This window comes from Glossina fuscipes, unplaced genomic scaffold, assembly GCF_014805625.2.
Source record: "Glossina fuscipes isolate IAEA_lab_2018 unplaced genomic scaffold, Yale_Gfus_2 59, whole genome shotgun sequence".
NCBI lineage: Eukaryota > Metazoa > Arthropoda > Insecta > Diptera > Glossinidae > Glossina > Glossina fuscipes.
The window spans coordinates 5,456,835-5,470,601 of NW_023998431.1; the positions used below are offsets into that span (position 1 = coordinate 5,456,835).

The 13,767-nt window shown below is 34.7% G+C and overlaps 2 protein-coding genes across 2 annotated transcripts in view; one reads left to right on the plus strand and one right to left on the minus strand.

Annotated features, from left to right (window-relative positions):
- The window catches only part of LOC119637442 (serine-rich adhesin for platelets), a 95,196-nt gene that overhangs the window by 5,643 nt on the left and 75,786 nt on the right, over positions 1-13,767 (plus strand). The window lies entirely within an intron of this gene.
- LOC119637267 lies at positions 8,220-8,975 on the minus strand. The gene is made up of 2 exons (XM_038033161.1): positions 8,653-8,975; positions 8,220-8,596 (listed from the first exon to the last, which is right to left on the minus strand). The coding sequence occupies exons 1-2, from the start codon at positions 8,797-8,799 to the stop codon at positions 8,420-8,422; spliced, it is 324 nt and encodes a 107-aa protein (XP_037889089.1). The 5' UTR covers positions 8,800-8,975; the 3' UTR covers positions 8,220-8,419.

Below are 13,767 nucleotides of genomic sequence, written 5' to 3' on the forward strand. Positions count from 1 at the left end.
TACTTAACCGGCCCACAAAACGAATAAAAGTAAATGCGGATCTAATAGTAGTGGATCTCAAAAACATTATTAAAATTCGTTGTTTTTTCATCCTTACTTTGGGAAATTAAAAAAGATAACGCATTCATTCAGTTCATTAAAATAATTTGCTGCACATGATTCTAAAGTATCGTTTTAACGCATGTCAAGGATACATAAAGGAGTTTTTTCCTTTCGTTTTTCTCAAATATAAATAATATGTTTGTAAAAAGTATCTTGCTTTGAAAGCGATACTTAGGTGCCTTCGTTGCGTAGCTCTCTAGCTGGGTTTTTCTTCTGCTAATAAATACATTCGGAAAAACTTAATCCAATTGTTATATAAGCATAAAATTTCTGAATACACATGTGAATGGAAGCTCAATGCGTGTAGAGAGTCACACAAAGAGTAAAATTGTAATTTTTAAATTTTCTTTACTTTTTGCGCTAATAAACTGCGGACGATTTAGAAGCTTGTTGAAGCAGGAAAATTTTTTTTTAAACAAAACTTTTTAATCTAGAAACGCTTTTATGGCTGCAATTGTCCAATTTCCGTGAATAGGTGCTTTTTCTCTATCTATTACGAGTGTCAATAATGGAGATTAACGAAAAGAAAGACTACAATGGACGGTTTGTCGCGTTACAAACGCTTCGCAATTTTAATGCTTTCGTGGTGTCGTGCATAAAGGCAAAAACAAACTTTTTTGATCCGCGATATGTGATCAGCGACCGATTCTCGAGCTAGTACACTTGAAAAATTTCCAAAAAATGATTTCTTAGAATCATTGATGATATTTATACGCGAGAAAAGTGTACATTAACTTCTGGTCCCTAATTCCCTAATGGCAACAATGTATGCGATGGGTACTAAGAGATTCGAGCCTAGCCGAAAGTTTTCTTCTTCGCCTCGCCTACTGGTTTTGTTTTTCAACTTTTTCAGTATCTTTCGCAACAGTAAGTTCGGCGTTCCCCATCAAAAGTACTACGTTAGTTGTAAACGTATCTTACTTGTATAGGTGTGCATGGTTCTTCACAACGCAAATGATGTCAAGTATTTTTTATTCGTTGATAGCGATGGCGGTAGTTGGTGTGCCAACTTTAATAATATTTAGTTTAAAGAAATGAATATAAACTGAAATATATATGCCCGCGTTCTAAACGGAAATGGGGTTAAAGCTAATAATTTAACCTACTTTTTCGCTCTTAATTAATGAAGAGTAAAAGAGTGATAGAAGTGTAAAGAACAAAAGAGAAAAAGTAAAAGTTTATATCTGACTTAAGCCAAACCTTTTAACATCTACTGTTTGTATATATATATATATATATATATATACATTATTGTTATCTTTTTCTTTTTTGTTTAAAAGAGTTAGTTTATGCATTCAAAGTAAAAGTCATTCATATTGCTATCAAAGGATTTATTAGACTTATTAAATACTTGCCTGCAATGTAGCGACCAATGACAGTACCTAGCATTTTTATATGCTTTTGATGGGTTCGCATCGGCATTGACAACACGGCTGAATTGCTTTTAAATACATATATCTGTCGATTTCTTCATTGGATTGATGTATCGGTTGCGTGGAGATAACTAAATTTCGACTTCAATTGTCTTTTCATCCTCAAGTTGGGCCTAAAAAATTAGATAATTCGTTGCTGTGATAATTAAAATTTAAAAAATTGGAAATCCATTCGTTAAGGCTGCTACGTTTGCGATTGAACGTTACCCTTGTTTCTCATATATTCCTCATTTCTCTTATATTCAATAAATCAATGAATTCTTTGAATAAATTACATTACGCTCAGGCATATGTTATTATAGCTGACACAATGAATTTATTAAGTTTGTCATATGTCATAATGCATATAGAAAAACGCATTCTGCCATTGCTTAGGCTTATTGAAATTTTAATCAGTCGCACAATTCTTACGTTCACCTGTTGAAATCGCGGTTAGAACTACAAATTTCTCGGAAAGTTGATGACTACGTTGTGACGTTGTGCGGATTTGTATTATGTTGTTTTGTTTTCTGCCCATACATATTAAGGTTATTTTACAGCTTTCCCCGGGACGTTGAATATCTCACTCTTCAGTTTGCAAGCACATGAATGTACGTCCGTAAGTCCATTGCAATTTGTGTAGGCAATTACAAGAACTTATGCAAGTAAAAATCTAAGCATACACTTTTTAATTGCGTACATAATTAAAAAGTTTTTTTTTTTTTTTATTAATGAGCAATATCATTTCTCTCTCTTTTCGTTTTCTCTCGTATTTCTGGAAAAGGATGTTAGGCATAGCGCGGAGACAAAAATTAACCGAGTTGCGTTAAACGCCAGAACTTTTGTACACCATCGAAAACTTGATCGCACAATTGTAAAGCACTCACGTAATACCATTTTGTGGCACGAAAAAAGGCCTATTGGAGATATATAATAAAAGGCTAAAATCGCACATTTCCCATGAAACCTTAGACTGTCGGACTAAAGTGAAGAATTTTCGAAAGAAAATGTCAAAGCGTAATTTTCGAGTAGGCAATATAAGGACACGATCTTAATCTCTGTTTGTGTGCATGTATCTATGTTATGACATACACGAATTTATTTCGACTTATTTCACGCCCGATGTATTATTTCTAATATAGATATTATTGTTTGTTCTTCGATTGAAAATTTCATTGATATGAATGTAGAAAATAAAGAAATGTATGCGCGACAAGTCGATCCAAACTTTTCGAGAAAAATCCAAATTTCTTTTCACTAACTTATCGTTCGGTAGGAATTTCGAGTTATCCGCTTTTTTTTGCACAAAACGCTGCCAACGTCAACCCTTCCTTTGTTATGATTACCCTCTTTACCTTAATAAAGAAGTGTTACCTTCTCAAAGTGGTACCAAAAAATTTGTGCTCATAAAGAATGATAAAATTTGAGAAGGTATGAATGAAGTTTGGTATTCTATACCAAAAAACACATACGAGAAGGTAACAGAGCCAATCGAATTTGTAGGCACGCCCATTACCGAACGATTGTGATATACGCATTCAGTATCAAAATCTGAATCGATATACAGTAAACAATATCTTCCTTGGCCAAAATATTGAAAGTTATGGCAAGCAAGTTGATATTGAAAGTGAGAACGCCTGCAGCGGTGTATAAATTGGGAAAATTCCTGCTTTGAAGAGCAAAAGAATTGTTTTTGTGCTCCATTATTTATAAACTAGAGCGAGCAGACTGATTAAAAACGTATCGTATAGTAACGCATGGGCGATGCTGCGACGTCTGTACATAAATTAACAAATTTGCCCCCGCCTGCTTATATAATAGAATGTATCGAAATATTGTTTTTTTCGCTTCCTTCCAGTTATGGATATGTTATGGTATGTTATGATGTGTGCAACACCCACAAGGGCTTAAGATACACCCACTTTTTATTTTACCTATCGAGTCCGACTTATATCCTGGATTGATTTAAGCACGTTTTTTTTCATCCGATTACCGTCCATATATTTGTCTGTCCAATTTACAAGTCGTAATTCTTAAGATACCAGCCCAACTGATTGTGGATTGGATTGAACCGTTTTTACGACCATTGCTCATACAAGATTTTATTTAAAAAAATTTGTTATAAATAAACAAAAAAAAAGTCGCGATTTTCATTATTTCTCGATAAAAATCGTAATATTATTTTTCTTTCATATTATGTTAATGTGAAAAATTTGGACCAGATGGATTGCTGTATTGAATTCCCTCCTATATACGCGTGGCTACAAAAACTTAAGGTTTATATGGTAAAATTGTTACTCCGAGTAAGGATTCCTATTCCCAAAGTCGGTATTTGAATGACAAAAAGGTTCATTTTTTAATAATTTGTGATGAAAATTGTTCAATTTAGAGCTCGGCCTCCACTCCATACAGTGGCGCTTATGAAAACTAAGTGTCTGTATGGAAACGATGTCTTATTTTTAATATTTATGGTGATAGAAATGCATAGCCATAAGATCTATGACAAAAATCGAATTTTGCCAGATTTAGACAAATTCAATCTATATTTTATGTCGTATGAGGACTCCCATGAAAAATATGCATTTACAGGAAAATAAGTTGTAATTTTTAATAGTTTATTATGAAAACGAACGAAGAATTGCGTACGGTGAATAGTGGGGGATATTCAATTGTCGGCCCTGCCCGATTCGAATGTGTGCACTTGTTTTTAAGATAGAAGATTCGATCGAATTAGGGGAATACATGTTTTTCATTCGCTGTAGTCGCTTTCAAGGCAACATTTTTCAATTTCACACAACTCTGCGACTGTTTTTGCTACATGAACTTTTTCATTTCAATTACTTGAGTATACTTTAATTTTATTTAATCTGTGTCTGAAAATAAAGTTTGTATAGTTTGGCGCAACCAGGTCTCTGATGGCGTTCACTTTTTGCTTAAGAACAAAATGGGAATTTTGATCGTTTTGTACTTGTTCAACCGATGTTTTCGTCGTGGTGAATTTTTGTTTGTTTGACTGCATGATGAGCATTTAATTCAAAACAATGGTTTATCGTTGGAAATGTCTTGCGTCCAGTTGTGCCTCAATGGCAAGACTTTAAAAAACCGGGATTAAGTGTTTGAGTATGAAATGGTGAATGAAACGTGAAAAAGAGTTTTCTTTACATCTGCTATTGCCGCTTAAAGGGGCAACAGCAGATTTTATATTAAGAATGCTCTTGTGAAGTTTTTCTGGTTCGTACTCCTATTCTCACTACGTCAGTAATGAAAATAGCTCAACTTAATTGCACTAGCATTCGTGATAAATCCAAACAGTTTGAACAATATCTTTATTGTAATGATATGTCCGTGCCTTGTCTTTTCGAAACTTCTCTTAAGTCTCACGAATCGTTTTCTTTAAAGATTACCACATGCTAACATTTGATGGCATCTCCAACTACTCTTATGGTGGTGTCGTTGCGATATTTATATTTAATAAACTTTCGTTCTCTTACGCTTCCAAATTTGCAAATTGCATGCTTATTGAAGCTTGTAGCTGTATCATTCGCATATCCTTTGGTGAGCTTTTGATCATAACTTGTTATATTCCATCTAATTGTAATGTTTCTGGTTCTCAAAATTAACAGTTTACTTTCTCTCAGATCCCACATGTCTGCATTAATATGTGGTAATTATGATGTTCATAGAGCGTGTTATGGTAGTCGCGTCTCCAATTCATGATTTTCTTGAAAGCAGCAATTTAGTTCAGCTAAATAATGGTACTCATGCTCGTCCTGGTTCCGGCTCCTCCTGCATAGATCTTTCGACCGGTACACCTAATTTTATTTCACTAAGTACTTAGACGATCCTTAACGATACCTTAGGGTTGTTTAATTGAAATTGGTCTTCATTTACGTTCTATTGCCCGTAGCCGCTCATATAACCGTGCACCAGAGTATATTAAATCCTCTTTAGTTAACAATACTATCCGCAACGTTTCAAATACCATCCAAACCAATGGATCTTCGGCTTGTTTCTTTAATGCGTTTCAATAATGCTCTGAGCCGAAAGACTTCTAAAAAATCACAACTTTCTTATATTTGGTGGAACACCAAGCAATGCAATCGGTGTAATCGCTACCGAACTTAGAATCACTGCAGATAAATGCAAGCGATCTTCTTCTAAGATAAATTTCAAATTTTCGGCCAATGTTAGAAAGGAATACACGTATACTCTCAGGCTGGAAAAGCGGAAAGGCTGTGAACATGTCAATTTCAGATTTTTGGCGTGCTGTGAGACTTTTTAGAGGTATCACTTCCCCGCATTGTTCCATACCCACACAGCTCTTTAACGAGTTTTGTGGCAAGTTCGTTGGATCTTGTGTTCCTTTAATCCCCTCTGTACGACTTGGTGAGGAAACTCGCCAATTAATCTTAATTCCTTCAGATATGTTGCCTTAGTTTGCAACCTTGCAAAAATTTCCAAGAAAGTATTAAATTCACGTTTAGAATGGTATCTCGATTCCCAATGTATCCTCAGCAATTTTCAATTGGATGTTAGACGTTACACATCTGGCCAAGACAAGATTGTCGCTTTGTGGTCAGCAATCAACGCAGCATCTGCTAAGAACCATGTGCTCATTGCCTGCTTTCTGGACATAACTTCAGCGTTTACTTCTCTCAATGTTAACACCTTAAATTTGATTCTTATCTCTGTATCTCTATATGACCTCTTTCTCTGCAAGAACATATTAATTCACGGCATGATATTGTTGTACAAAGGAGATCCTTCACAGGTTTTTCTCAGGGGTCTCTATTGAGTCCTGTATTGGGTGATATATTAACAAAATCAGTTTCAGTTTCTTTCATGAGAACGTTTCAATTTTGGGCTACGCTATTCCCACTCGGTCCAGATTTCCCTCGACACTATTTCTGCTCGTCTCGACTCATCCGAACTTACACTTTCGATTAATAAAACCAAATGCATGGTCTTTTCAAAAAGAAGGAAAGACCCTTCGGTTGCTCCTCTTCTCATATATCGTTATTCGATGCCGTTTGTTCGACTTTTTAGACCTTGTTCTACACTCGAAACTTTCTCTTGCTAAACAATGTTTTCAACTCATTAACGTTTCTTGGGTGCCGACACTTTTTGTATGATTAAATTGCATCTCGGATTAGTCAGGCCAAAATTAGAACACGCTTGTTCGCTCCTATTGGACATTTCAAATAATCTGAAATTATGCAGAATCCAATGGAAACGGCATCGTTAGGCCCCTGATGGCATGAATTCTACATCCACACTAAGCTTGGAACAGATGGCAAATGTTATGTCTCTACAGGAAAGATTTCGTTTACTCGCCAATTTTTTATGTAATGAAATTCTATCTTCTGAGAATGATTCAATCTTACCTTTCAATTACAACTTTATATCACCCAGTTCCTTTCCTTCCTGACAAAATTAATAACTTCAATATTCCAAGAACTGATGTACATAGCTTAATCAGCCTTTGGTTCTCAATAATTTCGGCCAGTAATTAATATCTTACTCGAATTCGGTCAATACCAAATGGAAGCAATTTTCACTCATCCTTACTGATGGATCTAAGACCGATGTGGTAGATAGCAGTCGAAATATTAATATAGATTGCGATGCTATAAGCCATCCGCTTAGCGAATACTAAGCCTAAAAAGAAATTTCTTATAGTGCCCCTCTTTGCTGGTTGGCAATCATTTCCATCCCCTTACAGCCACAAATTAAAATACATTTTGTATGAAATTTCTCTGAATGCGCAGTTGCATGGGCATTCTTGGCAACACCACTGCAGATAAAGATGCATCTTTCAGACCATCTCATTTTAATAATTGTGCTCCAATTTCTGCAGACTTGAGGCCAATCGAAAAAAACATTCAGTTTTTTTTTGGCCGCAACGATGGAACACTTCGCTTTATGGTCGTCATTTATACCTTTTATTTACACAAGTAAACAAAGCTCCTTGGTTTATAAATAGCGGACTATGACGTGACATTATTTGCCTTATCATCTGGCTGATGTTTAATCACACGAGATGAAATGATCGTCTATTCAAAATTAACACAGTGAACAGCTCTTTATGTACATATAGCGTCTTGCAATCCCCTGATCATATCCTGTCTGTCCGAGTATTGTCACTTCTATTTGCTATGTGGTCTTCATAACAGCAGCACTCTTGACATTTCGTGTTCTGACAACTTAAAACCTTATTTCGCAATCTTTTTTTTTTTAAATCATGCCCTCATCAGATGTATAAACGTTTACAGTCAAATTATGAACCTGTCCTCTTCTACACTTTCTGATTTTCGCACTTATCAATTCTTTCATATGACACTTTGCAGCCATGTGCTGCATTACTTCTTACACAAAGGAATTTACCCCTCCATGAACTGTTCCATCCTACCTGGCGGACGAGTAATATGCATATTTTAATAAAAACTAAAAAAAAAATAACGTGGCGAACGTATAAATAAATATTAAAATAAGTAAATAATAATATTATACATCAAACCTAAGCCCAACTTCACTAAGGCTCAATCAAACAACCCAGTGTTCACATTGAGCTTTTCTTACATATCTCAGCGAATTTTCGGTTGTTAATTTGGCCTATATAAGAAGATGAAGAAGAAGGTTTATATATATATATATATATATTATTAGGCGAAAAGGCCATTATGAATTTTGAAATTTTCCTAAAATGAATACAAAAAGCTCTTGACCGTTTTCACAAAAACAAATGCATAAAAATATTGTGTATTTAATAATGAACCATAGATTATTTAGTTTGACATCATAGTGACAGTTCTCTTATTCTTTCGTATGTGGGATGAGGGCAATTTTTCTTTTTTTATTTACTTTTGCGCAGTTCATTTCCTCTCGGCTCGTTTTTCTCGTATGAGCTAATGCCGTAACGTTTGTCCTTTGGTTTTGAGCTTTGCCTCCGGCGATATCTGTTTCTGCTTTCCATTTCGTTTACCATCTCCATTTCCATTTTTGGTTTTTCTTTTCTTTTCGGTCTGTTTCCCCGCTTTCCGAGCCTTACGTCGGCAACAGTTCGCGTTTTTATCGACAACATCCTATAAACGTAGGAAGATTTTTATATATTTTTCAAATCTTTTCTTTCTATTCTTACCTCATTAGCTTCTAGCACTTCAAATTTCAGCCAGGATTTCCCTTTCAATGTTAGTTGGAATAAAACCGGAAGGTCTTGCTCTAACTTTTTATTACATAACACTTGTGATGGTCCCGGTAATTCGGTATCTATTTCTACACCATCCATATTAATATACAACACGTAAAATTTATTCCGTTATTGACATGAAAATGAAAAATAATTTTTATGACTGCAAAGTCTGTTAACAAAATTCAAATAAAACTTCAAATAAAAGTCTCAAATAGTACGTTCGCTAGCAGTGGCATAAGTGCACATATTGACACAAAGTAGGCATTGAATCAAAGAAAAAAAAAAAAAAAAAAAAAAAAAAAAAAAAAAAAAAAAAAAAAAACAGGCACGGTTGAAAATAATCAGAATCAATCACAAATAGAACTAAAGAGCATAAGTGAAAATAAAAGAAAACCAAATATAATAATAAACTCAAACGAAATTTCTTACACTACGAAATTTTCCCTTCGTTGTTCTATTCTACATGGCGGATGAGTAATATGCATATTTTAGCAAAATTTGAAAAAATAACGTGGCGGACGTATGATACGCAAAAACAAAGAAATAATAATAATTATAAACCGAACGTAACCGTGACTTTACTAAGGCTCAAGCAAAGAACTCTGCGTTCACATTGGGCCTGTCTTCCACATCTTAGCGAATTTATGTACGTGTGCCAACATTTACGAAAGATTTTAATCAAACAGAATATAAATGTTTGATTTTTTTAATTGCAATTTTCTATTGAATCGTACTGTGCATAGGATAGGGCTATATGTGTGGAATAACATATCGGGTATGTGGCCTCCACTGCTTTGCGGGCTCTTTTATTGAAATTTTGATCAGCCAATGTCTCATGCTGTAATTGAAGGGATATCTGGTATGTAACACCGTCTTGCCGAGACCACATGTCGTTCACATCAATCTCATCCAATTTAAGCAGAAAGTATTGCTTCGTCATAACCATTGCTCATTTACTTTTGAAATAACGCTCAACCAAACCTAAACTGTCAGCTGTAAAAATATTTTTTTTTTGGTTTGCCAATATTTTACTGGACAAATGGCAGCAAATTCAAAGTTTGCGTAAATTTTGGGACACACTATGTAAATGTATTGGAGAAATGCAAAAAAAAAAAATAAAAAAAAAAAATAAAAAATAAAAATAAAAATAAATAAATAAATAAAATAAATAAATAAAAATGTACATATGAGCATGAGAACAATTGTAAATGGCTGTGAGATAACACTATTGCACGCATAGAAAATTGTCAATAAACATGCATTTATGTGATGAAACTTTACACAATATAAACGTAAGCAAGGAACTTCTGCAAAAAGCGACTATAATGGTGATAAGCACACACAAACACATATAACACGAACAAAAGTTGAGAACTAACCAAAAACGACAATTTCCTCACAAATGCTATCTATAGCGAAATAGGGAATGGAGTAATCAAGTGAGGAGAGTTCATCAAAATAGTCGAATTATGGCATCGAGATGTCAATGCTCTCTTATAGTAATGCGTGCATTCGACGTTTGTTGTGTTTTCTTTTTTTTTTTGTCTTTTTTTGTTTTGCTTAATACAAATAATACGGTAACATACGGTAAAATCAAGTTCCCTTCAAATCCGAAGCCGTGGAACGACCATTAGCCGTTACATATAACTTTGCGGCGAGAGAAAGCTCAGAGTCCAGACTGTACCTATGCGTTTTCTGCATTCTGTGCTAATAAATGCAAATAGAATGCAAGTAGGATTCGCTTCAAGCGCGATGATTAGATTGATAAGAAGGCATCTAATAGATAGCTTTTTGAATGGGTGAGCAGGAACGTTTCTTTTTCTCAAACATTTCACTTGCGAGAGCTTGTAGATCGTTGGCTCGCATTCTTGGGCCAAAAGCCTGGGATGCTTACTTTTAGTCGCCGAATAGGACCCTTTAAAGGCCTGAGTAGATAATATTCCAATAGTTACAAGTGTAAAAAGATACAATGGAACAGTATAGCCTTTCAAGCCTATGCAAACAGTTCAGACTTTTACTCATGGCCGTGGTTTTCGAAGAAAGTATTAACGATTCACTTTATGAAATATTTTGGTTCAGCTATTCAAGCATTACAAAATTTGCTGTACGTAGCTTAAACGCAACTATAAAGTAACAGAAAATTTTGAATTATTTCCTTTTCGTAAATCGTTTATTAAATGTTTCCTAGATATTTATGGATGCACGGCTGTATGTAGCAATGTATTTGCATTACGTTGCAATGGCTATAGAATAGAAAGTTTCGCTTTATTTTGTACGTTTCGTTTCAAGTTGTTCTTCGGCTAGGAAAGAACGCAAGCAAACAAAGGACGGATCGAATCTTTCCGACAAACCCTGACCTATAAATTTATTTTGCATCAAAATTGATGCAAATTTCTCAAATCCAAACCTTGTCTGCACAACTTGTTACCTCACTTAATCTTCATACGTGCTCAAACATGCTACTATGTAAGAAACATTAGTAGGAAAATTTTAAATCTTTAGAATTTTTCAATTTTCAGTCGAACCTATTTGCCCCTTTAGGTGATTTTCGAACTTAATATCAGACTATCAAATATACTGGATTGAATGTTTCAACTTCTACTTTCGATACGCTTTGATTAAACGTATACAAAAGGTGTGTACAGCATTAATCGGACAAATCCGTTGCAGTTCTGTATCTATCTTTAAAGACTTGCCTGCAAGTAATCACGTTAGTTAAAGTAAAAAAAAATCCTTAAAGTATCTCATAATAGTCGTCGCGAGGAAGCTTTATAAATAACATTATCAAGTTTATTGACGCTATAGAATATAGAATCGATGTTCTTGTTAAGTGAAAAGTTATGTTATATTATTTATTATTCAACTATGTATTCGTAATAGTGTGCGTCCCGATGATTAAAATGCATGTAGTTGCGCATGGATGTAATGTTAGCATCCTACCTCACTAATGGCAGAGAATATATTACGTTTGTACGTATCGCAATTTGTTTGTATCGCAATCGGAACCGAATCCGAGAATCGTTCTATCTCAAATAGAACGACACTTTAGAAACGTTATCTGAATCGATGTAAACTTGTCTGTCTGATGACGTCTGTCCATGTGCTTTTACGCTTAACATACGGGCCGCGATTTTTTGGAGTACATTGACGTATTTTGGCCTAGCGGTGAACGCTATTGACAATGGGTCATTGTCCATATAATACCCTATTTGAGGAAATCTTTATTTTTAAAATTATTTATTTTCAATATGTCTCGATAAAAGGCGGAAGAAATAGTTTTTTCGAATATTGAATAAATGTGGACCATTTGAATACGATGAGACCATATTTTAGATCTCCTTCCACATAGCCGTTCTTACCAAAAATAAGCCTCTATGTGACAACGAGATTAAATTTTTAGATTTTTTTAATAGAAATTGGTCCGGGGAGTGATGATTTTTCTCATAAACTCTCTAGAATGCATTTGGAGCGCATAGGTTGATTTCGATGGCCCGTTGCATTCAAGCAAGGGCTTTTCGAAAAGCAAGTCTTTTATGGTAAGACTTGACTTCAAAGACTTCTTTTTGGGTATTTTGTGGCGGAAACAGTTGTAGAATAGTAAAGAAAAAAAATAAATTTAGAAAATTTCAGTCACGACCCTTGAGGTCCGTCCTATATAGGGTCGCCCTATAATCAAATTTAATGTTTGCTGTGTTGTGATGAAAGTAATTTGTAATGAAAGAAGCGTATTAGGCGATGTAATATTTTTACTAAATTAACTATCATTCAACTATCGGCCTTGCCCGAGTATAATGATTTTATTTGTTTTCATAACAAATTGTTTATTGTAACAATTTCAGTATACACCTTTAATGGAAGTTTTGTTTGGCTTTTTTTTTTAAATTTTTATTCACACAAAACACATGAATGTTTTTCCTAATTGAAATCTCAATCCATCCTTATTGTGAGTGTCGATGTTGGCAAAACAAATTCCGTATGTTATGTAGTAATTTGCAATAAATTCAAAGTCTTTTTTCTCCAATTTTTAATATGCAGTGATTTTGTGCGATTCAATTTTTTCGACTAACGTTTCTCAACCGTTCAGTCACATCGGCGATATATGCATATTGAAAATGAAATGGAAAAGAAATATTTTAGTGATTATGTTCTTCAAGAATGTTGCTTTCATTTAAGAAAGCTGCTAAGGTACGGAATGTATTTTGAAGAAAACTGCAATATATATTAATCAGAATATTTTCTCTCATTTTTCACGACTTTTTCATATGTTTCTGGCAACATGACGATACCGTGTCGAAAGAACGACATTGGTTTGGCAGCGATGCAGTCATCGACCTATTTTCGCACTTCTTCAACATTTCGAAATCGCATGCCAGCCAAGCAAGGCTGCAGCGATCTCAATAAAAGGTTATGTCTAGTGAGTAGGCTGGATGCGGCAGAACTTCCCAGTCGAGCTGCAACAGAGTATTCTTAATAGTTTTTGCGAAGCGTAATAGAGCGTTGTCATCCAAGAGGATGACTTTGCGTCGGTTAGCCGCTATTACTGATCTTTCTTGCAACAATACTCACGATTCGTTCGATTTTTCCGATTTGTCCTTTTGGATTTGAATCTTTTCATCATCACGTGAAGATATCTAGAAATGGTTGATTCATCAACTGCTAAGCTGTTCGAAAGTTCTCTGAGTTTTCGTTCAATAAGTCGTGCAATTCGTTGTCTTCCAACTTTTTTGTTCTTCCAAGCCGCTCTTTGGCATGGACATCAAAATTATCACTTTTAAACCGGTTGAAACTAAAGCTGACAATTGGGATATGATGGAGCAGCATCACAATAAGCTTCTAAAAGTGTTTAATGGAAATAAGGAAGGGAATTAGGAATATTATAAATTGTGGGAAGCTTTTTTTTAATTGCGTATGTGTTACGCGCACGATCTGAACGAGAGAATTAATGCATGTTTATAGTATATATTAAAACGATATCACGTAGAGGTTGCTTGTTACTGCCAGCAGTCCTCTGAAATGAATGATTAAAGTTTTTTCACATATTTCGTTTTATTCTACAGTGTTCTT